The sequence below is a fragment of the Catharus ustulatus genome, chromosome 35 (genome assembly GCF_009819885.2).
Source record: "Catharus ustulatus isolate bCatUst1 chromosome 35, bCatUst1.pri.v2, whole genome shotgun sequence".
NCBI classification, from domain to species: domain Eukaryota; kingdom Metazoa; phylum Chordata; class Aves; order Passeriformes; family Turdidae; genus Catharus; species Catharus ustulatus.
In genome coordinates, this window is record NC_046255.1 from 192,636 (window position 1) to 219,289 (window position 26,654).

Consider the following 26,654-nt stretch of genomic DNA (forward strand, 5'->3'; position numbering starts at 1 on the left):
TCCACCCCCTCTGTGTCCCCATTGTCCCCAGTGTCCCCTCCATCCCCTCCGTGTCCCTGTGTCCCCAGTGTCCCCAGTGTCCACAGTGTCCCCATTGTCCCCATTGTCCCTGTGTCCCCTCCACCCTCTCCGTGTCCCTGTGTCCCCAGTGACCCTTCTATCCCCCCAGTGTCCCCATTGTCCCCGTGTCCCCTCCATGTCCCTGTGTCCCCAGTGACCCTTCTATCCCCTCAGTGTCCTCAGTGTCCCCGTGTCCCCTCCATCCCCTCGGTGTCCCTGTGTCCCCAGTATCCCCAGTGTCCCCGTGTCCCCTCCGTGTCCCCGTGTCCCCTCCGTGTCCCCGTGTCCCCTGGCCATGCCGGAGGCCGTGCACTACATCCACCTGCAGAACTTCAGCCGCTCCCTGCTGGAGACGCTCAACGGGCAGCGCGTGGCCGGCCAGTTCTGCGACGTCACCGTGCGCATCCGCGAGGCGTCCCTGCGCGCCCACCGCTGCGTGCTGGCCGCCGGCAGCCCCTTCTTCCACGACAAGCTGCTGCTGGGCCACTCGGCCATCGAGGTGCCGCCCGTGGTGCCCTCGGCCGCCGTGCGCCAGCTCGTCGAGTTCCTGTACAGCGGCAGCCTGGTGGTGGCCCAGTCCGAGGCGCTGCACATCCTCACGGCCGCCTCGGTGCTGCAGATCAAGACGGTCATCGACGAGTGCACGCAGATCATCTCGCAGGGCCGCGGCCCCGCCGCGCTGCCGCCGCCCCACAAGGCGCTGGTGCCGCCGCCGGAGCTGGAGGGGCTGGCGGAGCCGGCGCCGAGCGGCCACAGCCGCAAGCAGCGGCAGCCGCTGCGCCTGGCGCCGGCGCTCAAGGAGGAGCGCGAGGACTTGGAGGAGGAGGAGGAGGAGGAGGGAGAGGATGAAGGGGGGCCGCCAGAAGGGGTTGTCCCCCCGGGTGTGGCTCCCCCGCCCTTCCCCGGTCCGGACCCCCCGTTTTTCGGCGCCCCCGAGGTTTTCCCCGACGCTTTCCTGCCGCCCTGGCCCGGTGACGATGGCGGCGGCGGCGCCTTCGGGCCCGAGCGCGGCCGGGAGGCGCCGGGCGGGGATGGCTTCGGGTTTGGGGCGCCCCCACCTTTGCCACCACCCTACGAGGGGGGTGTGGAGGGGGGTGCTGTCCCCACAGCCCCCCCTGCGCCCCTGGCCGGGCCCCCCCGCGGCCCCCAGCCCCCCTATCAGTGTGGGCACTGCCAGAAGAGCTTCAGCTCCCGCAAGAACTACACCAAGCACATGTTCATCCACTCAGGTGAGCGGGGACGGGGACACGGGATGGGGACAGGGATGGGGACACGCACAGGTGTTGTGGGGACACACAGCAGTGTCCTGTGTCCATCCCTGCTGACCTGGATCAATCCCTTGTTGTCCTGTCGGTTGACCCCATTGACCCATGTTGGCCTGTGCTGACCCATGTTGGCCTGTAATGACCCATGTTGGCCTGTACTGACCCGTGTTGGCCTGTAATGACCCATGTTGGCCTATGCTGACCCATGTTGGCCTGTAATGACCCGTGTTGGCCTGTGCTGACCCATGTTGGTCCATGCTGACCATGTTGGCGTCTGCTGGTGGCTTCATTGGCCCCATTAACCCACATTGACCCCATTGACCCATGTTGGCCCCGTTGACTGATGTTGACACTGTTGACCCACATTGACCTCATTGACCCACATTGGCCCCGTTGACCCCATTGACCCACGTTGACCCCGTTGACCAACGTTGGCCTTGTTGGCCCCGTTGACCCGCATTGAACTCATTGACCCATGTTGGCCCCGTTGACTGATGTTGACACTGTTGACCCACATTGACCTCATTGACCCACATTGGCCCCGTTGACCCGCATTGACCTCATTGACCCACGTTGACCCCATTGACCCACGTTGGCCCCATTGACCCACGTTGCCCCATTGAACCCGTTGACCCACATTGACCCCATTGACCCATGTTGGCCCCATTGACCCACATTGGCCCTGTTGGCCCACGTTGCCCTGTTGAGCCACGTTGACCTCATTGACCCGTGTTGGCCCCGTTGACCCCCATTGGCTCTGTTGACCCACGTTGGCTCTGTTGACCCACATTAGCTCTGTTGACCCCATTGACCCCATTGACCCACGTTGACCCCATTGACCCACACTGACCCCATTGACCCCATTGACCCACGTTGACCCCATTGACCCACATTGCCCCGTTGACCCCATTGACCCACGTTGACTCACATTGACCCCATTGACCCACATTAGTCCTGTTGACCCACGTTGGCCCATTGACCAATATTGCCACGTTGACCCACATTGATCCCGATGACCCAGGTTGGTCCCGTTGACCCACATTGACCCCATTGACCCACGTTGACCTCATTGACCCACGTTGGCTCTGTTGACCCATGTTGGCCCCATTGACTGATGTTGGCCTCATTGACCAAGGTTGACTCCATTGACCCATGTTGGCCCCATTGACCTACATTGGCCCCGTTGACCGACGTTGACCTCATTGACTCACATTGACCCCATTGACCCGCATTAGCCCCATTGACCCACATTGACCCCATTGACCCCATTGACCCACGTTGATCCCATTGACCCACATTGACTCACATTGACCCCATTGACCCACATTGACTCACATTGACCCCATTGACCCACATTGACCCTGTTGACCCACATTGACCCATTCACCCATTGACCCACGTTGACCCCATTGATCCACATTGACCCCATTGACCGCATTGACCCACATTGGCCCCGTTGTCCCACATTGACCCATTCACCCCATTGACCCACGTTGACCCCATTGACCCACGTTGCCCCGTTGACCCACCTTGACCCCTGCAGATCCATTAACCCGTACGGTTAACCCGTGATGACCCTGGTCACCCAAGGTTGCCCCATGCTGACCTCTGCTGGTCCCTGGTGGCCCAGGTCAATCCATGGTGGCACACTGACTGGTCCATCGTGACGCACTGACCGGTCCATGGTGGCACACTGACCGGTCCATGGTGACGCACACCGGGCCGTGTTGGTCCGTGGCAATCCTCATTGACCCTCTTGACTCTGTTGAGCCGCGTTGACTTGGGCTCATCTTTGTTGGCCCACATTGATCTGTGTTGGCCCATGTTGGCCAGTATTGACCCATGTTGGCCAGTATTGATCCATGTTGGCCAGTATTGATCCATGTTGGCCAGTATTGACCCATGTTGGCCAGTATTGATCCACGTTGGCCAGTATTGACCCATGTTGGCCAGTATTGATCCATGTTGGCTAGTATTGATCCATGTTGGCCAGTATTGATCCACGTTAGCCAGTATTGACCCATGTTGGCCAGTATTGATCTGTGTTGGCCAGTATTGATTGACGTTGGCCAGTATTGGTCCATGTTGGCCAGTATTGATTGACGTTGGCCAGTATTGATCCATGTTGGCCAGTATTGATCCACGTTGGCCAGTATTGATCCACGTTGGCCAGTATTGATCCATGTTGGCCAGTATTGATCTGTGTTGGCCAGTATTGACACATGTTGGCCAGTATTGATCCACGTTGGCCAGTATTGATCCGTGTTGGCCAGTATTGACCCATGTTGGCCAGTATTGATCCACGTTGGCCAGTATTGACCCATGTTGGCCAGTATTGACCCATGTTGGCCAGTATTGATCCATGTTGGCCAGTATTGATCCATATTGGCCAGTATTGATTCATGTTGGCCAGTATTGACCCATGTTGGCCAGTATTGATCAACGTTGGCCAGTATTGATTGACGTTGGCCAGTATTGATCCATGTTGGCCAGTATTGATCCATGTTGCCAGTATTGACCCATGTTGGCCAGTATTGATCCACGTTGGCCAGTATTGACCCACGTTGGCCAGTATTGACCCATGTTGGACAGTATTGATCCACGTTGGCCAGTATTCATCGATGTTGGCTAGTATTGATTGACGTTGGCCAGTATTGACCCATGTTGGCCAGTATTGACCCATGTTGGCAAGTATTGATCCATGTTGGCCAGTATTGATCCACGTTGGCCAGTATTGATCAACGTTGGCCAGTATTGACCCATGTTGGCCAGTATTGATCAACGTTGGCCAGTATTGACCCACGTTGGCCAGTATTGATCCATGTTGGCCAGTATTGATCCATGTTGGCCAGTATTGATTGACGTTGGCCAGTATTGATTGACGTTGGCCAGTGTGGATCCATGTTGGCCAGTATTGATCCATGTTGGCCAGTATTGATCCATGTTGGCCAGTATTGGTCCATGTTGGCCAGTATTGACCCATGTTGGCCAGTATTGATCAACGTTGGCCAGTATTGACCCATGTTGGCCAGTATTGACCCATGTTGGCCAGTATTGATCCATGTTGGCCAGTATTGATCCATGTTGGCCAGTATTGATTGACGTTGGCCAGTGTGGATCCATGTTGGCCAGTATTGATCCATGTTGGCCAGTATTGATTGACGTTGGCCAGTGTGGATCCATGTTGGCCAGTATTGGTCCATGTTGGCCAGTATTGACCCATGCTGGCCAGTATTGATCCATGTTGGCCAGTATTGATCCATGTTGGCCAGTATTGACCCATGTTGGCCAGTATTGATCCATGTTGGCCAGTATTGACCCATGTTGGCCAGTATTGATCCATGTTGGCCAGTATTGATCCACGTTGGCCAGTATTGACCCATGTTGGCCAGTATTGATCCACGTTGGCCAGTATTGACCCATGTTGGCCAGTATTGATCCATGTTGGCCAGTATTGACCCATGTTGGCCAGTATTCATCAACGTTGGCCAGTATTGATCCACGTTGGCCAGTATTGACCCATGTTGGCCAGTATTGACCCATGTTGGCCAGTATTGATCCATGTTGGCCAGTATTGATCCATGTTGCCAGTATTGACCCACGTTGGCCAGTATTGATCCATGTTGGCCAGTATTGATCCACGTTGGCCAGTATTGATTGACGTTGGCCAGCATGGATCCATGTTGGCCAGTATTGATCCATGTTGGCCAGTATTGATCCGCGTTGGCCGGTATTGATCCACGTTGGCCAGTATTGATCAACGTTGGCCAGTATTGACCCATGTTGGCCAGTATTGATCCATGTTGGCCAGTATTGATCCACGTTGGCCAGTATTGATCCATATTGGCCAGTATTGATTCATGTTGGCCAGTATTGACCCATGTTGGCCAGTATTGATCAACGTTGGCCAGTATTGATTGACGTTGGCCAGTATTGATCCATGTTGGCCAGTATTGATCCATGTTGCCAGTATTGACCCATGTTGGCCAGTATTGACCCATGTTGGACAGTATTGATCCATGTTGGCCAGTATTGATCCACGTTGGCCAGTATTGACCCACGTTGGCCAGTATTGACCCATGTTGGACAGTATTGATCCACGTTGGCCAGTATTCATCGATGTTGGCTAGTATTGATTGACGTTGGCCAGTATTGACCCATGTTGGCCAGTATTGACCCATGTTGGCAAGTATTGATCCATGTTGGCCAGTATTGATCCACGTTGGCCAGTATTGATCAACGTTGGCCAGTATTGACCCATGTTGGCCAGTATTGATCAACGTTGGCCAGTATTGACCCACGTTGGCCAGTATTGATCCATGTTGGCCAGTATTGATCCATGTTGGCCAGTATTGATTGACGTTGGCCAGTATTGATTGACGTTGGCCAGTGTGGATCCATGTTGGCCAGTATTGATCCATGTTGGCCAGTATTGATCCATGTTGGCCAGTATTGGTCCATGTTGGCCAGTATTGACCCATGTTGGCCAGTATTGATCAACGTTGGCCAGTATTGACCCATGTTGGCCAGTATTGACCCATGTTGGCCAGTATTGATCCATGTTGGCCAGTATTGATCCATGTTGGCCAGTATTGATTGACGTTGGCCAGTGTGGATCCATGTTGGCCAGTATTGATCCATGTTGGCCAGTATTGGTCCATGTTGGCCAGTATTGACCCATGCTGGCCAGTAGTGATCCATGTTGGCCAGTATTGATCCATGTTGGCCAGTATTGACCCATGTTGGCCAGTATTGATCCATGTTGGCCAGTATTGACCCATGTTGGCCAGTATTGATCCATGTTGGCCAGTATTGATCCACGTTGGCCAGTATTGACCCATGTTGGCCAGTATTCATCAACGTTGGCCAGTATTGATCCACGTTGGCCAGTATTGACCCATGTTGGCCAGTATTGATCCATGTTGGCCAGTATTGATCCATGTTGCCAGTATTGACCCACGTTGGCCAGTATTGATCCATGTTGGCCAGTATTGATCCACGTTGGCCAGTATTGATTGACGTTGGCCAGTATGGATCCATGTTGGCCAGTATTGATCCATGTTGGCCAGTATTGATCCGCGTTGGCCGGTATTGATCCACGTTGGCCAGTATTGATCAACGTTGGCCAGTATTGACCCATGTTGGCCAGTATTCATCAACGTTGGCCAGTATTGATCCACGTTGGCCAGTATTGATCCACGTTGGCCAGTATTGATCCATGTTGGCCAGTATTGATCCATGTTGGCCAGTGTTGATCCACGTTGGCCAGTATTGACCCACGTTGGCCAGTATTGACCCATGTTGGCCGGTATTGATCCACGTTGGCCAGTATTCATCGATGTTGGCTAGTATTGATTGACGTTGGCCAGTATTGATCCATGTTGGCCAGTATTGATTGACGTTGGCCAGTATTGACCCATGTTGGCCAGTATTGATCCACATTGGCCAGTATTGACCCATGTTGGCCAGTATTGATTGACGTTGGCCAGTATTGACCCACGTTGGCCAGTATTGATCCATGTTGGCCAGTATTGACCCATGTTGGCCAGTATTGACCCACGTTGGCCAGTATTGATCCACATTGGCCAGTATCGATCCATGTTGACCAGTATTGACCTGTATTGACCCATTTTGACCCACGTTGACCTGTATTGATCCATTTTGGCCCATGTTGAACTGTATTGATCCATTTTGGCCCGCATTGACCTGTATTGATCCATTTTGGCCCACATTGACCTGTATTGATCCATTTTGGCCCAGGTTGACCTGTATTGATCCACATTGATCGATGTTGACCCACGTTGACCTGTACTGATCCATGTTGGCCTACGTTGATCCACATTGATCCATTTTGGCCCACATTGACCTGTATTGATCCATTTTGGCCCAGGTTGACCTGTATTGATCCACATTGATCGATGTTGACCCACGTTGACCTGTATTGATCCATGTTGGCCTACATTGATCCACATTGATCCATTTTGGCCCACGTTGATCTGTATTGATCCATTTTGACCCACGCTGACCTGTATTGATCTATTTTGGGCCACGTTGATCTGTATTGACTCACATTGATCCATTTCGGGCCACGTTGACCCACATTGATCCACATTGACCTGTATTGATCCATTTTGGCCCATGTTGACCTGTATTGGCCCACATTGATCCATTTTGACCCATGTTGACCTATATTGATCCATTTTGGCTCACACTGACCTGTATTGATCCACACTGACCAGTATCAATCCACATTGACCCACCCTGCCCCACAGTGACTCCAACTGCCCCACACTGACCAGTATCAATCCATGCTGACCTGTACTGACCCACACTAACCCACACTGACTCCAGCCACGCCACACTGACCAGTATCAATCCACACTGACCAGTATCAATCCACACTGACCCACACTGACCCACACTGACCAGTATCACTCCACACTGACCCACACTGACCCACACTGACCAATACCAATCCATACTGACCCACACTGACCAGTATCAATCCACACTGACCAGTATCAATCCACACTGACCCACACTGACCCACACTGACCAGTACCAATCCACACTGACCAGTACCAATCCACACTGACCCACACTGACCAGGATCAATCCACACTGACCAGTATCAATCCACACTGACCCACACTGACCAGGATCAATCCACACTGACCCACACTGACCAATACCAATCCACACTGACCCACACTGACCCGTATCAATCCACAGTGACCCACACTGACCCACACTGACCCACATTGACCAATACCAATCCACACTGACCCATACTGACCCGTATCAATCCACAGTGACCCACACTGACCCACAGTGACCAGTATCAATCCATGCTGACCCACACTGACCCGTACCGATCCAGACTGACCCACACTGACCAGTATCAATCCACACTGACCAATACCAATCCACACTGACCCAGACTGACCAGTATCAATCCATACTGACCCAGACTGACCAGTATCAATCCATACTGACCCACACTGAGCAGTATCAATCCACACTGACCCACACTGACCAGTACCAATCCACACCGTCCCACACTGACCCACAGTCACACCAGCCGCCCCACACTGACCAGTATCAGTCCACACTGACTCCAGCCGCCCCACACTGACCAGTATCAATCCACACTGACCTGTACTGACCCACAGTGACTCCAGCCGCCCCACACTGCCCCACAGTGACTCCAGCCGCCCCACACTGACCAGTATCAATCCACACTGACCCACACTGACCAGTATCAATCCATGCTGACCTGTACTGACCCACACTAACCCACACTGACTCCAGCCACGCCACACTGACCACTATCAATCCACACTGACCACTATCAATCTACTCTGACCCACACTGACCAGTATCAATCCACACTGACCCACACTGACCCACACTGACCAATACCAATCCATACTGACCCATACTGACCAGTATCAATCCATCCTGACCTGTACTGACCCACACTCACTCCAGCCGCCCCACCCTGACCAGTATCAATCCACACTGACCAGTATCAATCCACTCTGACCCACACTGACCAGTATCAATCCACACTGACCCACACTGACTCCAGCCACGCCACACTGACCAGTATCAATCCACACTGACCAGTATCAATCCACACTGACCCACACTGACCAGTATCAATCCACACTGATCCACACTGACCAATACCAATCCATACTGACCCACACTGAGCAGTATCAATCCACACTGACCCACACTGACCAGTACCAATCGACACTGACCCACACCGCCCCACACTGACCCACAGTGACTCCAGCCGCCCCACACTGACCAGTATTGTCCCGTGCTGACCCATACCAATCCACGCTGACCCACACTGACCAGTGCCAATCCACACTGACTCCAGCCAACCCACACTGACCAGTATCAATCCACACTGCCCCACACTGCCCCACAGTGACTCCAGCCGCCCCACACTGCCCCAACAGTGACTCCAGCCGCCCCACATTTGCCTCTCCCCAGGCGAGAAGCCCCACCAGTGCTCCATCTGCTGGCGCTCCTTCTCCCTGCGGGACTACCTGCTCAAGCACATGGTGACCCACACGGGCGTCCGCGCCTTCCAGTGCGGCGTCTGCTGCAAGCGCTTCACGCAGAAGAGCTCCCTCAACGTCCACATGCGCACGCACCGCCCCGAGCGCTTCCAGTGCCGCCTCTGCACCAAGGGCTTCTCCCACCGCACGCTGCTGGAGCGCCACGCGGCCGCCTCCCACCCCGTGCCCCCGCTGGGACCGCCGACGGGGCCGCCACCGGGGCTGGCAACGGGGCCACCACCGGGGCCACTGGGACCGCCGACGGGGCCGCCACCGGGGCTGCCAACAGGGCCACCACCGGGGCCACTGGGACCGCCGACGGGGCCGCCACCAGGGCTGTCAACAGGGCCACCAGCGGGGCCACCACCAGGATTGCCACCAGGGCCACCATCGGGGTTGCCACCTGGGCCACCACCAGGATTGCCACCAGGGCCACCACCAGGATTGCCACCAGGGCCACCACCGGGGTTGCCACCAGGGCCACCGCCGGGATTGCCGCCGGGGCCGCCGCTGGAAGCCGGACTGGGCACGTGGCCGGGGCCGGACGCCGCGGGTGCTGGCCCCGCTCACACGGCGTGAGAGGCGGTGCCTGCCCCTGGAAGGGCCTTGAGGGTTGGCCTGGGGGCTGCTCGGTTCCCGTGGGTCTGGTGGAGCACCCGGGGTGAGGCAGCGGAGTGTCCGTCGGATTCGGGAAGTTTTGGGGACGTTCTGGTGACAGGAGGAAGGGGACCAGAGCGCCCCGGTTGGAACAGGGATGTGAGGAATCCCCAGAGCTCTGAGCAGCACCGGGATCACGGAACAAATCCTGCTGGGGGCTGTGCACCTGGAATCCAGGAGGAGGTGACGGCGTCACGGAGGGCAAACAGAACCCGGGGAGCTCGGTGGCGCTGCTGATGACATCGTTGAGCTGATGCCACCCCCAGAACATTCTGGAGCTGAGCTGGGCACAGGGATTGGGCCAGCTGTGAGTCCAGAGGAGCGCTGAGGGCTGGGCAGAGCTGAGGTGTCCCACCTGGAGAAGGGAAGGATCCAGGGACACCTGGGAGGGGCTCCAAGAGCTGGAGAAGGACTTTGGAGTGCCAGGACACGGGGAACGGCTTCCCGCTGGAAAAGGGGAGGTTGAGGTGGAATTGTGGGGGGGAATTCCTGCTGTGAGGGGCTGGGATGGCATTCCTGGAGGAGCTGGGTCAGTGGAAGGGCTGTGACCCCGCCCTGGCCATGGATGGACGCCTGGAGGGACACGGGGTCCGTCCTTTGTCCCCTCCCCAGATGGGGACAATGAGCACGGGGGGTTCATTGACTGTTTTGCTGCTGTTATTGCCATTTTTTACACTAAAAATCTCCAGTGTGATGTGTCCCCTGCTCAGCTCTGCCACGTGGCCACATCCAGGGGCCAAACTCATCCCTGTGGCCACTGGCCACGTCCTCCCTGGGTCATTCACAGCAGCTGTGGGTGCTGGTGGCCTCACCGTGTCCCCATGGCCACCAGCCAGGGGACACGGGGGGGTTTGTATACATGGGGACACCGGAGGGGACACTGGGGACAACATCCCAGGGCCACCAGCACCCAGGGCTCCTCAGCCATCGCTCCCAGTGCTGCCCTGGGCTCTCCCAGTAATGCCCCCAGTAGCCACCAGCGTCCTCCCAGCATTCTCAGTAACCCTCTGTGTCCTCCCAGTAACTCCCAGTGACCCCCTTGCTGTACTCCCCAGTGCTCCCAGTTCAACCCTGCAGCCCTCCCAGTCCCTTCTTTGTGTTCCCAGGTCCTCCCAGTTCAGCTGCCCAGCACGCACTGTCCTCCTCCAGCGCTCCCAGTAACCCCAGTAACCCTAACCCTGTGCCTCCCCAGTGCTCCCAGTAACCCCCAGTAACCCCAGTAACCCCCTGTGCCTCCCCAGTGCTCCCAGTGACCCACAGTGCTGCCGGTGACCTGCAGTGATCCCAGTAACTCCCAGTGACCCCAGTAATTCCCAGTGATCCCAGTAATTCCCACTGATCCCGGTAATTCCCAGTGATCCCAGTAACTCCCAGTAACCCCAGTAATTCCCAGTGATCCCAGTAACTCCCAGTAACCCCAGTAATTCCCAGTGATCCCAGTAACTCCCAGTGATCCCAGTAATTCCCAGTGATCCCAGTAACTCCCAGTAACCCCAGTAATTCCCAGTGATCCCAGTAACTCCCAGTGATCCCAGTAAATCCCAGTGATCCCAGTAATTCCCAGTAACCCCAGTAATCCTCGATGATCCCATTAATCCCCAGTACTCCCAGTCCCTCCCCAGTTCCGCTCCCCATTGGTTTATCCAGCTGTCGATCACCGCCTCGGCCCCGCCTCCCCGAGCAGCACCGATGCCGATTGGCTGGTCTGTCCAAGACGTCCCCGCCTTCCCCTGGGATCTTCGGCCGCTGATTGGTTCAGCTTCGGCCGCCCTGCGCGCTGATTGGTCCATTCCAAGACGTGCCGGCGGCGTCTCCCAGCCCTTTAATTCCCTCCAACTCCTCTCCAATTGGTCCGATGTGCTGTCAATCTCCGATACTCCCCCTCCTTCCTGCTCTTCCATTGGTTCTCCGCACTGTCAATCTCGCCGCTCAGCGGGCCATGATTGGCTACGCGCCAGGGCGGGGGCGGGAGGAGCCGTGTGGGCGCTGAGGGGGTCGCGGCCGCCATGTCGGTACCGCTGGTCATGGCGGTGGGGAACGACCTCGGGGCCAAGGGAGCGGAGCCGCCGGAGCCGCTGGAGCAGCTGGAGCTGTGCGGAACCTGCCGGGAGCGGCTCAGCCCCCAGCGGGAGCCGCGCTTGCTGCCCTGCCTGCACTCGGTGTGCCGGGTCTGCCTCGGGGCCACGCCGGGAGCCGCCGACAGCGATGGGCTGGGTGAGGGGGAGGTGTGGGCTGGGAGCAGCGGCGCTTACTGGGGATACTGGGAGCACTGGGAGCTACTGGGATCACCGGAGTTTACTGGGGAGGCGCACGGGTTTACTGGGGGTGGGATTTTTGGGGTTACTGGGATTTTTGGGGTTACTGGGATCACTGGTGCTCAGTGGGATTTTTGGGGTTACTGAGATCACTGGTGGTCAGTGGGATTTTTGGGGTTACTGGGATCACTGATCAGTGGGATTTTTGGGGTTACTGGGATCACTGGTGCTCAGTGGGATTTTTGGGGTTACTGGGATCTCTGGTGGTCAGTGGGACTTTTGGGGTTACTGGGGTTGTGGAGGACACTGAGGGTTACTGGGAGCTCAGGGAGCGCTGGGGAGGCGCTTGGCTTTACTGGGAGTTACTGGGTGACTGCAGGAATTACTGGGAGCTCAGGGAACTCCATGGGGAGGGGGGACCCCAATACCCACCCTGGGGGACACTGTGACCCCTCTGTGGGACTGTCCCACCCCAAGGGGACACTGTGACCCCTCTGTAGGACTGTCCCACCCCAGGGGGACACTGTGACTCCTCTGTGGGACTGTCCCACCTTTAGGGACACTGTGACCCCTCTGTGGGGCTGTCCCACCTTTGGGGACACTGTGACCCCTCTGTGGGACTGTCCCACCCCAGAGGACACTGTGACCCTTCTGTGGGACTGTCCCACCCCAGGGGACACTGTGACCCCGTTGATGACTCCGTGTCACCATCCCTGTCTCCCTGTTTGGGGAGGTTTTGGGGACACTGGTGACCTCTGAGGTGACATCAGTGGCCGTGGTGGCCCTGGGGCTCTGTTTTGGAGGTCCCCAGCCCCCACCCCACTAATGAACCGGCATTTGGTGGCAAATGGAGGTGACAAAGGAGGCTGTGGGGTGACTTTGTTCCCTCTCTGTCCCCCACAGTGTTCGAGTGCCCCGTGTGCCACCAGCAGTGTCCCCTCGGTGACATCATGGAGAACTTCTTCCTGCAGGACAACGGGGCTGGCACAGCCCTGGCTCAGGGCAGCGGGCAGGTACTGCCTCATTAGTGCTAATTAGCGCTGATTGGGGGGGAGGGAGGTCCCCCAGCATGTCCCTTGTCCCCAGACCTGCACCAACTGCGAGGACAACGCGGCGGCCACCAGCTTCTGCCTGGAGTGCGCGGAGCCGCTGTGTGACACCTGCGTGGAGGCCCACCAGAGGGTCAGGTACACCCGGGAGCACACCGTGAGGGCCTTGGGTGAGTCCCTGTCACTTTCTGTCACCTCCCTGTCACCTCTGTCACCTTTTGTCACCCCCTCTCTCTTCCTGTCCTTGCCCTTTACAAGGTGCTGACCCTGTCAGCAGGTCCATCCTAGGTCCATCCCAGTGCCGTCCCTGGTGCCATCCTGGTGCCATTCCTGGTACTGTCCTGGTTCTGTTCCAACACCATTCCTGGTGCCATTCCTGGACTTGTCCCAGTTCCATTCCCAGTGCCATCCCAGCAGCATTCCCAACTCTATCCCAGTTCCATCTGGTGCCATTCCAGTACCGTTCCTGGTGTCATTCCTGGATTTGTCCCAGTTCCATTCCCAGTGCCGTCCCAGCAGAATTCCCAACCCTATCCCAGTTCCACCTGGAGCTGTCCCAGTTCCATCCCAGTACCGTTCCTGGTGCCATTCCTGGTCCTGTGCTGGTTCCATTCCCAGAACCATTCCCAGTGCCATTCCTGGTACCGTCTCAGCACCATTCCCGGTTCCATTCCCAGCACCGTTCCCAGCACCATTCCCTGCACCATTCCCAACACCATTCCCAGCACCATTCCCAGTTCCATTCCCAGCACCATTCCCGATGCCATTCCTGATCCCGTCCCAGTTCATCCTGCTGTTTTCCTGGTGCCATCCCAGCCCCATTCCCTGTGCCATCACCCCGTCACCATTCCCAGCACCGTTGCCACTGCCACCCCATTCCTGCCCCATTCCATTCCCATCCCCACCCCATTTCTGTTCCCATTCCCACCCCATTTCCATCCTCACCCTGTTCCCATTCCCGTTCCATTCCCATCCCCACGCTGTTTCCATTCTCATTCCCGTTCCCATTCCCATTATTTTCCTGTTCGCATTCCCATAATTTTCCTGTTCGCATTCCCATCATTTTCCTGTTCGCATTCCCATTATTTTCCCGTTCCCATTCCCATTATATTCCCGTTCCCATTCCCATTATTTTCCTGTTCCCATTCCCATTATTTTCCCATTCCCATTCCCATTTTCCTGTTCCCATTCCCATTATACTCCTGTTACATTCCCGTTATTTTCCCACGTTCATTCCCATTTTCCCATTGTCTTCCCGTTATGTTCCTGTCATTTTCCCGTTACGTTCCCATCGTTTTCCCGTGACATTCCCGTGTTCATTCCCATTTTCCCCTTATGTTTGTTATGTTCCTACCTTCCCATTATTTTCCCGTTCCCATTATTGACATTCCCATTATTTTCCTGTTCCCATTATTGACATTCCCATTATTGATGTTCCTGTTATTGACATTCCCGTTCTTTATGTTCTCGTTCTTTACGTCCCTGTTATTTACGTTCCCTTTCATTCCCATTCTTTACATTCCCATTTTTTACGTTCCCATTCTTTACATTCCTGTTATTTCTGTTCCCTTTCCGTTCCCATTCTTTACGTTCCCATTCTTTTCCCGTTATTTACGTTCCTGTTATTTACATTCCTGTTATTTGCATTCCGTGTTATATTCCCATTATTTACATTCCTGTTATTTACGTTCCCATTGTTAATGTTCTCACGTTCCTGTTATTTACGTTCCCTTTACGTTCCCGTTCTTTGTGTTCCCATTACGTTCCCGTTACGTTCCCATTAGTTATGTTCCCATTATTTATATTCCCATTGCGTTCCCGTCCTTTACATTCCCGTTATTCATGGTCCCATGTTCCCATTATTGACATTCCCGTTACATTCCCATTCTTTATGTTCCCGTTCTTTACGTTCTCGTTATGTTCCTGTAATTTACATTCCCTTTATGTTCCCTTTTGTTCCCGTTCTTTATGTTCCCGTTATTAATGTTCCCATTTTCCCGTTACATTCCCTTTATTTACATTCCCATTCTTTACATTGCCATTCTTTACGCTCCCGTTCAGTTCCTGTTCTTTACATTCCTGTTATTTTTGTTCCCATTCCGTTGCCATTCTTTACATTCCCATTCTTTTCCCTTTATTTACATTCCCATTCTTTACGCTCCCGTTCTGTTCCCATTATTTACATTCCCGTTCTTTACATTCCTGTTATTTCCGTTCCCATTCAGTTCCCATTATTTACATTCCTGTTATTTACATTCCTGTTATTTGCATTCCATGTTATGTTCCGATTATTTATGTTTCTGTTATTTATGTTCCCTTTCATTCCCATTCTTTACACTCCCGTTTTTTACGTTCCCGTTCCGTTCCCATTCTTTACGTTCCGGTTATTTACATTGCTGTTATTTACGTTCCCATTGTTAATGTTCTCACGTTCCTGTTATTTACGTTCCCTTTATGTTCCCTTTTGTTCCCATTCTTTACGTTCCCATTGTTAATGTTCCCATGTTCCTGTTATGTTCCCTTTATTTACATTCCCGTTCTTTACGCTCCCATTTCTTGCGTTCCCATTCTTTACATTCCTGTTATTTCCGTTCCCGTTCCGTTGCCATTATTTACATTTCCATTCTTTTCCCGTTATTTCCATTCCTGTTTTTTATGTTCCTGTTATTTACGTTCCTGTTATTTCCATTCCATGTTATATTCCCATTATTTACGTTCCTATTATTTACATTCGCTTTCATTCCCATTCTTTACATTCCCATTATTAATGTTCCCATTTTCCCATTATGTTCCCTTTATTTACATTCTCATTCTTTACATTCCCATTCTTTACATTCCCGTTCTTTACGCTCCCGTTCCGTTCCCATTCTTCACATTCCTGTTATTTCTGTTCCCATTCCATTGCCATTATTTACATTCCCATTCTTTACATTCCTGTTATTTACATTCCATGTTCCTGTCCTTTCCCTGTTATTTACATTCCCATTATTTACATTCCGGTTATTTCCGTTCCCATTCCATTCCCATTATTTACGTTCCCGTTCTTTTCCCATTATTTACATTCCTGTTATTTACATTCCTGTTATTTGCATTCCATGTTATGTTCCCATTATTTACGTTTCTGTTATTTATGTTCCCTTTCATTCCCATTCTTTACGCTCCTGTTTTTTACGTTCCTGTTCCGTTCCCATTCTTTACGTTCCGGTTATTTACATTGCTGTTATTTACGTTCCCATTGTTAATGTTCTCACGTTCCTGTTATTTACCTTCCCTTTACGTTCCCATCCTTTGTGTTCCCGTTGCGTTCCCGTTACGTTCCCATTATTTACGTTCCCATTACGTTCCCGTCCTTTACATTCCCGTTATTAATGTTCCCATGTTCTCGTTACTGGCATTCCCTTTACGTTCCTGTTCTTTACCTTCCCATTACATTCCTTTACATTCTCTTTACGTTCCCTTCATTCCTGTTCTTTACGTTCCCGTTATTAATGTTCCCATATTCCCATTCTGTTCCCTTTATTTACATTCCCATTCTTTACGCTCCCATTCCATTCCTGTTCTTTACATTCCTGTTATTTCCGTTCCCATTCCATTGCTGTTATTTACGTTCCCGTTCTTTTCCCGTTATTTACATTCCTTATTTTTATGTTCCTGTTATTTACATTCCTGTTATTTGCATTCCATGTTACATTCCCATTATTTACGTTCCTGTTATTTATGTTCTCTTCATTCCCTTCATTATTAACGTTCCCATGTTCCTGTTACATTTCCTTTATTTACATTCCCGTTCTTTACGTTCCTGTTTTTTACGTTCCCGTTCCGTCCCCGTTCTTTACGTTCTGGTTGTTTACGTTCCCATTGTTAATGTTCTCACGTTCCTGTTATTTATGTTCCCTTTATGTTCCCATTACGTTCCCGTTACATTCCCGTTATTTACGTTCCCATTATTTATACTCCCATTACATTCCTGTCCTTTACATTCCCATTATTAATGTTCCCATGTTCTCATTCTTGACATTCCCATTACGTTCCCGTTCTTTACCTTCCCATTACATTCCCATTATTTACGTTCCCTTTATTTACATTCCCATTCTTTACATTCCCATTCTTTACGCTCCCGTTCCGTTCCCGTTCTTTACGTTACGGTTATTTCTGTTCCCATTCCGTTGCCATTATTTACATTCCCATTTTTTACATTCCTGTTTTTTATGTTCGTGTTATTTACATTCCTGTTATTTGCAGTCCATGTTCCTGTCCTTTCCCCGTTATTTACATTCCCATTATTTACGTTCCGGTTATTTCCGTTCCCATTCTGTTCCCATTATTTACGTTCCCATTCTTTTCCCATTATTTACATTCCTGTTATTTGCATTCCGTGTTATATTCCCATTATCTACGTTCCTGTTATTTATGTTCCCCTTCATTCCCGTTTTTTACATTCCCGTTCCGTTCCCATTCTTTACGTTCCGGTTATTTACATTCCTGTTATTTACGTTCCCGTTGTTAATGTTCTCACATTCCTGTTATTTATGTTCCCTTTACGTTCCCATCCTTTGTGTTCCCGTTACGTTCCCGTTATTTACGTTCCCATTATTTATATTCCCATTACCTTCCCGTCCTTTACATTCCCGTTATTAATGTTCCCATGTTCCCATTATTGACATTCCCGTTACATTGCCATTCTTTACCTTCCCATTACATTCCTGTTATTTACTTTCTCTTTATGTTCCTTTCATTCCCATTCTTTACATTCCCATCATTAATGTTCCCATTTTCCCGTTATGTTCCCTTTATTTACATTCCCATTCTTTACATTCCTGTTATTTCTGTTCCTATTCCGTTGCCATTCTTTACGTTCCCGTTCTTTTCCTGTTCTTTACATTCCTGTTTTTTATGTTCCTCTTATTTACATTCCTGTTATTTGCATTCCATGCTATATTCCCATTATTTACGTTCCTGTTATTTATGTTCCCTTCATTCCCGTTCTTTACATTCCCGTTATTAATGTTCCCATATTCCCGTTACATTCCCTTTATTTACATTCCCGTTCTTTATGCTCCCATTTTTTATGTTCCCTTTCATTCCCATTCTTTACATTCCCGTTCTCTACATTCCTGTTATTTCCGTTCCCATTCCGTTCCCATTCTTTACGTTCCCGTTCTTTTCCCTTTATTTACATTCCTGTTTTTTATGTTCCTGTTATTTACATTCCTGTTATTTGCATTCCATGTTCCTGTCCTTTCCCCATTATTTCCCTTCCCGTTATTCCCGTTCCTGTTATTTCCATTCCCGTTGTGTTCCCGTTATTCCCATTCCTGTCATTGCTGTTCCCGTTATTGCCGTTATTCCCGTTGTTCCCCTTATTTCCATTGTTCCCATTATTCCCTTTATTCCTGTTGGTTATGTTCCCGTTGTTCCTGTTATTTCCGTTTCATTCCTGTTATCCCTGTTCCTGTTATTTCCATTCCCGTTTTTCCCGTTTTCCCGTTATTCCCATTTCCATTCCCGTTGTTTCCATTGTTTCCGTTTCTATTACGTTCCCGTTACATTCCCGTTTCCATTCCCTTTACATTCCTGTTGTTCCCATTGTTCCCGTTATTCCTGTTATTCCCATTGTTCCCGTTATTCCTGTTATTCCCGTTATTCCCATTTCCATTCCTGTTACTCCCATTTCCATTCCCGTTACTCCCATTTCCGTTCCCATTTCCATTCCCGTTGTTTCCATTATTCCCATTATATTCCCGTATTCCCGTTACGCCTGTTACATTCCCATTGTTCCCGTTGTTCCCATTATTGCCATTTCCATTCCCGTTCCATTCCTGTTATTCCCGTTGTTCCCACATGAGCTGGGCCCGATGCTGGGGCCGTTCCCGTCCCATTCCCGTCCCATTCTCGTTATTCCCATTCCCATTCCATTCCCATTCCAGTTGGGCTGGGCCTGGTGCCGGTGCCGTGCCCGTTATTCAAATTCCTGTTATTCACATTATTCCTGTGAGTCCCGTTCCATTCCCGTTCCAGTCCCGTTATTCCTGTTCCAGTTGGGCTGGGCCCGGTGCCGGGACTGTGCCCATTCCATTCCTGTTATTCCCATTATTCCCATTCCATTCCCATTATTCCCGTTTTTGCAGTCAGTCTGGGCCCGGTGCCGGGCCATGCCCATTCTACTCTCGTTATTCCCATTCCCGTTATTCCCAGTCCTGTTATTTCTGTTATTCCTGTTATTCCCATTCCATTCCTGTTCCATTCCTATTATTCCCATTCCCGTTGTTCCCACTCCATTCCCGTTATTCCATTGCAGTCGGTCTGGGCCCAGTGCCGGGGCCGTGCCTGTTCCAGTCACGTTATTCCTATTATTGCCATTCCTGTTATTCCCATTCCCATTATTCCTGTTATTTCCGTTATTAATTCCCGTTTTTGCAGTCGGTCTAGGCCCGGTGCCGGGGCCATGCCCGTTCCATTCCCGTTATTCCCGTTATTCCCATTCCCGTTATTCCCGTTCCATTCCCGTTATTCCCGTTATTCCCATTCCCGTTATCCCAATCCCGTTCCATTCCCGTTATTCCCCTTATTTATTCCCATTATTTATTCCCGTTTTTCCGTTGCAGTCGGTCTGGGCCTGGTGCTGGGGCCGTTCCCGTTATTCCCATTCCCGTTATTCCCGTTCCATTCCCGTTATTTATTCCCGTTATTTATTCCCGTTATTTATTCCCGTTCTTTATTCCCATTATTCCCGTTTTTGCAGTGGGTCTGGGCCCAGTGCCGTGCCCGTTCCATTCCCGTTATTCCCGTTATTTATTCCCATTGTTTATTCCCGTTATTCCCTTGCAGTGGGTCTGGACCCGGTGCCGTGTCCATGTCCGTTCCATTCCCGTTATTCCTGTTATTTATTCCCGTTGTTTATTCCAGTTTTTGCAGTGGGTCTGGGCCCAGTGCCGGGGCCGTGCCTGTTCCATTCCCGTTATTTATTCCCGTTGTTTATTCCCGTTATTCCATTGCAGTGGGTCTGGGCCCGGTGCCGGGGCCGTGCCTGTTCCATTCCCGTTGTTTATTCCCGTTATTCCATTGCAGTGGGCCTGGACCCGGTGCCGGGGCCGTGCCCGTTCCATTCCTGTTGTTTATTCCCGTTATTCCATTGCAGTGGGTCTGGGCCCGGTGCCGGGACCGTGCCCGTTCCATTCCCGTTGTTTATTCCCGTTATACCCGTTATTTATTCCCGTTGTTTATTCCCGTTATTCCATTGCAGTGGGCCTGGGCCCGTTGCCGGGGCCGTGCCTGTTCCATTCCCATTGTTTATTCCCGTTTATTCCAGTTTTTCCATTGCAGTGGGCCTGGGCCCGGTGCCAGGGCCGTGCCCGTTCCGTTCCCGTTATTCCCGTTGTTTATTCCCGTTATTCCATTGCAGTGGGTCTGGGCCCGGTGCCAGGGCCGTGCCCGTTCCATTCCCATTATTTATTCCCATTATTTATTCCCATTATTTATTCCCATTATTTATTCCCGTTATTCCCTTGCAGTGGGTCTGGGCCCGGGGCCATGCCCGTTCCATTCCCGTTGTTTATTCCCGTTATTCCCTTGCAGTGGGCCTGGGCCCGGTCCCGGGGCCGTGCCCGTTCCATTCCCATTATTTATTCCCATTATTTATTCCCGTTATTTATTCCCGTTATTCCCTTACAGTGGGTCTGGGCCCGGGGCCGTGCCCGTTCCATTCCCGTTATTCCCATTCCATTCCCGTTATTTATTCCCGTTGTTTATTCCCGTTATTCCCTTGCAGTGGGTCTGGGCCCGGTGCCGGGGCCGTGCCCGTTCCATTCCCGTTGTTTATTCCCGTTATTCCCTTGCAGTGGGCCTGGGCCCGGTGCCGGGGCCGTGCCCCGCCCACCCCTCGGAGCCGCTGGCCCTGTTCTGCAGCGCCTGCGACGCGCTCACCTGCCGCGCCTGCCACCTGGGCAGCCACCGCGACCACCCGTGAGTGCCCCGCCCTCCTTAGCCGTAATTAGCGTTAATTAACAGTATCCTTAGCCATAATTAGCGTCATCACCAGCATTGTTAGCCATAATTAGCGCCATCAGCAGACTCGTTAGCGCTAATTAGCATCATTAGCAGCCTCATTAGTGCTAATTAGCATCATTTGAAGCCTTGTTAGCCGTAATTAGTGTCATTAACAGCCTCGTTAGCCCTAATTAGCGTCATTAGCAGCCTCATTAGTCATAATTAACACTCATTGACAACCTCATTAGCCATAATTAACTCTCACTAGCAGCTTCGTTAGCCCTAATTAGCGTCATTAGCAGTCTCATTAGCCATAATGAGCACTCATTAGCAGCCTCCTTAGCCATAATTAGCAACCTCATTAACCCTAATTAGTGGTCATTACTGGCCTTGTTAGCCATAATTAGCGTCATGAACAACCTCATTAGCCATAATTAGTGCTCATTAGCAACCTCATTAACCATAATTAGTGCTCATCAGCAACCTCATTAGCGATAATTAGCACTCATTAGCAGCCTCATTAGCCATATTTAGCGTCATTAGCAACCTCCTTAGCCCTAATTAACACTCATTAACCGCCTCCTTAGCCTTAATTAGCATCATCAGTAGCCTTGTTAGTGCTAATTAGTGCTCATTAGCAACCTCATTATCCCTAATTAGTGCTAATTATTAGCCTTGTTAGCTATAATTAGCATCATTCACAGCCTCGTTCGCCATGATTAGCATCATTAACAACCTTGTTAGCCCTAATTAGTGTCATTAGCAGCCTCGTTAGCACTCAATTTGCATAATCAGCAGCCTCAGCGCTAATGAGTGTCATCAGCAGCCTTGTTAGCTATAATTTGCATCATTAGCAGCCTCCTTAGCTCCAGTTAGAGCTCATTAACAACCTCATTAGCCCTAATTAGTGTCATCAGCAACCTCGTTAGCCATAATTAGCATCATTAGCGGCATCATCACCCTTAATTAGTGGTAATTAGCGACCTCATCAGCCCTCATTAGCCCTAATTAGTGCTCATTAGCAGCCTCATTAACCCTAATTAATGCTCATTAACAACATCATTACCGCTAATTAGGGCTCATTAACAGTCTGCTTAGCCATAATTAACGCTCATTAGCAGCCTCGTTAGCCATAATTAGCGCTCATTTGCAGCCTCATTAGCCCTAATTAGCATAATTAGCAGCTTTGTTATCCATGATTAGTGCTCATTAGGAACCTCATTAGCCATAATTACCACTAATTAGCAACCTCGTTAGCCATAATTAGCGCTCATTAGCAGCCTCGTTAGCCATAATTAATACTCATTAGCAGCCTCATTAGCCATAATTAGCACTAATTAGTGCTAATTAGCAATCAGCCAGCCCCCAAAACCGCGGTTGGAGAACGGGCGGGGTTGGGGGAGTGAAAATGCCACCCCTGGAGGTGGCTGTAATTAATCAGTCAGTCAATTAATTTAATTAATTGATTGCTGAAACCCACCTGGAGCTGGTTAATCCCTGTTGTTAATTAATGGCTGGCTCGTTAGGTGGTGCTGACGGGTGGAGAAAAGTGGGGATTAATTAATTAATTAGTGTGGGGGGTTGAGTGGCTGGAACTGCAGAGAGCCGATTAGTAACTAATTAATTAATGATGTTATTGATTGATTAAATTAATTGATTTTCTAACCAATCTCAGTTGAGTTTTGTTTGTGGTTTTGCTTGATTTTTATTGATTTGTTTTATTGATTTATATATTTTATTGATTTATTTATTTTATTGATTTATTTTATTTGAATCTAATTTGATTAGTTACTTGAGTAAATATTTAATTAACTGGCTTACCTTATTAATTACCTTATTGGTTACCTTATTAATTACCTTATTAATTACATTATTAATTACCTTATTAATTACTTGATCATTAATGGTATCAGAAGCTTTTTTTTAGCTAATACCTAATTAAATTAATGTAATTAGGGATTAAATGAGGATCTGTTTCCCAGGGTATCTCATTAACTAAAATCCTTTAATCCACTGACCAAGTTAATTAGATAATTAATACCTAATGAGGATTAATTAGCTTATTGTGCTTAATGAGCTAATAAGGTTTTTTTTTCTTTTCACTCCCCTTTTTCTTCTCTTTTTACCCTTTCCCTTTTTCCTTTTCCCCCTTTTTCCTTTACCCCTTTTCCCCTTTTCCCCATTTCCCCTTTTTCCTTTTCCCCTTTTTCCTTTTTCCTTCCACCTTTTTCCTTTTCCCCCTTTTCTTTTTCCCTTTTTCATTTCCCCCCTTTTCCCCTTTTTTCCTCTCCCCTGCTTTTCCCTTTTTCTTTTCGCTCTTTTTCCCCTTTTTGTTTTCCCTTTCCTTTTTCTTTCCTCTTTTTCCTCCTCCTTTTCCCTCCTCTTTTCCTGCTCCCCCATTTTTCCTTTTCCACTCCCTTTCCCCCTTCCCCCCATTTTTCCCCGTTTCTCCTCCTTTCTCACCATTTCCCTCTTTCTTCCCCTTTCCTCCCATTTTCCCCATTCTCTCCCTGTTTCTCCCTGTTCCCATCCCCTATTATTCCCATTTCCCATTTCCCATTCCCATTCCTATTATTTCCCATTATTTCCCGTTTTCCATCCCCATTTCCCATTCCCATTTCCCATTATTCCCCATTCCCATTATTTCCCATCATCCCCCATTCCCATTCCCCGTTCCCCATTATTTCCCATTCCCATTCCCCATTTCCCATTCTCCATTTTTCCCATGTCCCATTTCCAATTATTTCCCATTTCCCATTCCCATTTCCCATTCCCATTTCCCATTTCCCATCCCCATTTCCCATTTCCTATTTCCCATCCCCATTCTTTCCCATTCTTTCCCATTCTTTCCCATTCTTTCCCATTCCCATTATTTCCCATTATTCCCCATTCCCATTTCCCATTTCCCATTTCCCATCCCCATTCCCATCCCCCATTCCCATATCCCATTCCCATTTCCCATTCCCATTATTTTTCATTATTTCCCATCATTCCCCATTCCCATTCCCCATTTCCCATTATTTCCCATTATTTCCCATTCCCATTTCCCATTTCCCTATTCCCATTTCTCCATTCCCATTTCTTATTCCCATTTCCCATTATTTCCCATTCCCCATTCCCCCATTCCCCCATTCCCCATTTCCCATCCCCATTTTTCCCTTTTTCCCCATTTCCCATTTCCCATTCCCATCCCCATTTCCCATTTCCCATTCCCATCCCCATTTCCCATTTCCCATTCCCATTCCCATTTCCCATTTTCCCCATTCCCATCATTTCCCATCCCCATTTCCCATTTCCTGTCCTCATTTCCCATCTTTTCCATCATTTCCCATTTCCCATTCCCATTTCCCATTTTCCCCATTATTTCCCATTCTCCATTCCCCATTCCCCCATTCCCATTCCCCATTTCCCATTCCCATTTTTCCCATGTCCCATTTCTAATTATTTCCCATCCCCATTTCCCATTCCTCATTTCCCATTATTTCCCATTTCCCATTCCCATTTCCCATTATTCCCATTCCCATTTCCCATTCCCATTTCCCATTATTCCCATTCCCATTTCCCATTCCCCATCATTTCCCATCATTTCCCATTCCCCATTTCCCATCCCATTTCCCATTCCCCCTCTCCATTTCCCATTCCCCATCCCCATTTCCCATTCCCCATTCCCCATTCCCATTATTCCCAATTTCCCATTTCCATTTCCCATCTCCCATTCCCATTCCCCATCCCCATTTCCCATTCCCATTATTTCCCATTTCCCATTCCCCATTTTTCCCATGTCCCATTTCCCATTATTTCCCATTCCCATTCCCATTTCCCATTCCCCATTTCCCATTTCCCATTCCCCATTCCCCATCCCCATTTCCCATTAATTATTTCCCATTATTTCCCATTTTTCCTATTATTTCCCATTCCCCATTTCCCATTTCCCGTTCTTTCCCATTTTCCCCATTTCCCATTATTTCCCATTATTTCCCATTATTTCCCATTATTTCCCATTCCCGTTTCCCATTCCCATTTCCTATCTCACATTTCCCATTCCCATAATTTCCCATTATTTCCCATTTCCCATTTTCCCCATTTCCCATCCCCATTCCCATTTCCCATTTTCCCCATTCCCATCATTTCCCATTCCCCATTCCCCATCCCCATTTCCCATTCCCAATTCCCAATTTCCCATTCCCCATTCCCCATTATTTCCCATTATTTCCCATTCCCCATTCCCATTTCCCATTCCCCATCCCCATTTCCCATTTCCATTCCCATTTCCCATTATTTCCCATCATTCCCCATTTCCCTATTCCCATTTCTCCATTCCCATTTCTTATTCCCATTTCCCATTACTTCCCATTCCCCATTCCCCCATTCCCCCATTCCCCCATTCCCCATTTCCCATCCCCATTTTTCTCTTTTTCCCCATTTCCCATTTCCCATTCCCATCCCCATTCCCCATTTCCCATCCCCATTTCCCATCCCCATTTCCCATTCCCATTTCCCATTATTTCCCATTTCCCATTTCCCATTCCTGTTTCCCATTTCCCATTCCCATTTCCCATCCCCATTCCCATCCCCATTCCCCATCCCCATTTCCCATTAATTATTTCCCATTATTTCCCATGCCCATTTCCCATTCCCATTTCCCATCTCCTATTCCCATTTCCCATTATTTCCCATTCCCCATCATTCTCCATTCCCCATTTCCCATTCCCATTATTCCCAATTTCCCATTCCCATTTCCCATTCCCCATTTTCCATTCCCCATCCCCATTATTTCCCATTTCCCATTTTCCCACATTCCCGTCATTCCCCATTTGCCATTCTCCATGTCCCATTATTCCCCATCATTCCCCATCATTTCCCATTCCCATTTCCCATTTCCCCATTCCCATTCCCATTCCCATTTCCCGTTATTCCCATTATTCCCCATTTCCCCCTCCCCAGCTCTCAGCCCCTGGAGGACGCCGTGCGCCGGCAGCGCTCCGTGCTGGCCGCGCTGCTGCAGCGCCTGGGTGACAAACACGCCGCGCTGCGGCGCTCCACCGCCGAGCTGCGCGCCTTGTGCGTGTCCCCCGCGTCCCCCCCCGTGTCCCCAATGTCCCCGACGCGTCCCCAACGGCCCTGCCCGTGTCCCGCAGCATCCGGCGCGCGGCCGACGGGCAGAAGCGCGTGCAGGTGGAGGTGAAGATGGCCGTGCTGCAGATCATGCGCGAGCTCAACAAGCGCGGCAAGGCGCTGCTCAGCGACGCACAGGTGAGGGACAGAGGGGACAACAGGGGACAGGGAGGGGACAGCAGGGGACAGAGG

General features: G+C 50.5%; 2 protein-coding genes across 3 annotated transcripts in view; both read left to right on the top strand.

The window, feature by feature from the left end:
• Positions 1 to 104: 104 nt before the first annotated feature.
• Positions 105 to 9,979, top strand: ZBTB45 (zinc finger and BTB domain containing 45). The gene is made up of 3 exons (XM_033084015.1): positions 105 to 125; positions 310 to 1,289; positions 9,333 to 9,979. The coding sequence occupies exons 2-3, from the start codon at positions 356 to 358 to the stop codon at positions 9,977 to 9,979; spliced, it is 1,581 nt and encodes a 526-aa protein (XP_032939906.1). The 5' UTR covers positions 105 to 125; positions 310 to 355.
• A 2,019-nt stretch (positions 9,980 to 11,998) lies between these two features.
• Positions 11,999 to 26,654, top strand: part of TRIM28 (tripartite motif containing 28) — a 28,966-nt gene continuing 14,310 nt past the window's right edge. The window contains exons 1-7 of one of the 2 annotated variants that reach the window (XM_033084066.2): positions 11,999 to 12,271; positions 13,216 to 13,325; positions 13,399 to 13,531; positions 20,360 to 20,384; positions 21,225 to 21,323; positions 26,292 to 26,408; positions 26,486 to 26,600. In XM_033084066.2, the coding sequence (XP_032939957.1) occupies positions 12,064 to 12,271; positions 13,216 to 13,325; positions 13,399 to 13,531; positions 20,360 to 20,384; positions 21,225 to 21,323; positions 26,292 to 26,408; positions 26,486 to 26,600 (807 nt within the window). In that variant the 5' untranslated portion in view covers positions 11,999 to 12,063. Of the gene's footprint in view, positions 12,272 to 13,215; positions 13,326 to 13,398; positions 13,532 to 20,359; positions 20,385 to 21,199; positions 21,324 to 26,291; positions 26,409 to 26,485; positions 26,601 to 26,654 lie in introns of both variants that reach the window. The other variant, XM_033084065.2, reaches the window with a different exon arrangement.

Coding starts and splice junctions, on each gene's coding strand:
- ZBTB45 (XM_033084015.1), top strand. CDS start 356: ATGCCGGAGGCCGTGCACTACATCCACCTGCAGAACTTCAGCCGCTCC. Junction 1,290..9,332: donor GCACATGTTCATCCACTCAG/GTGAGCGGGGAC, acceptor GCCTCTCCCCAG/GCGAGAAGCCCCACCAGTGC.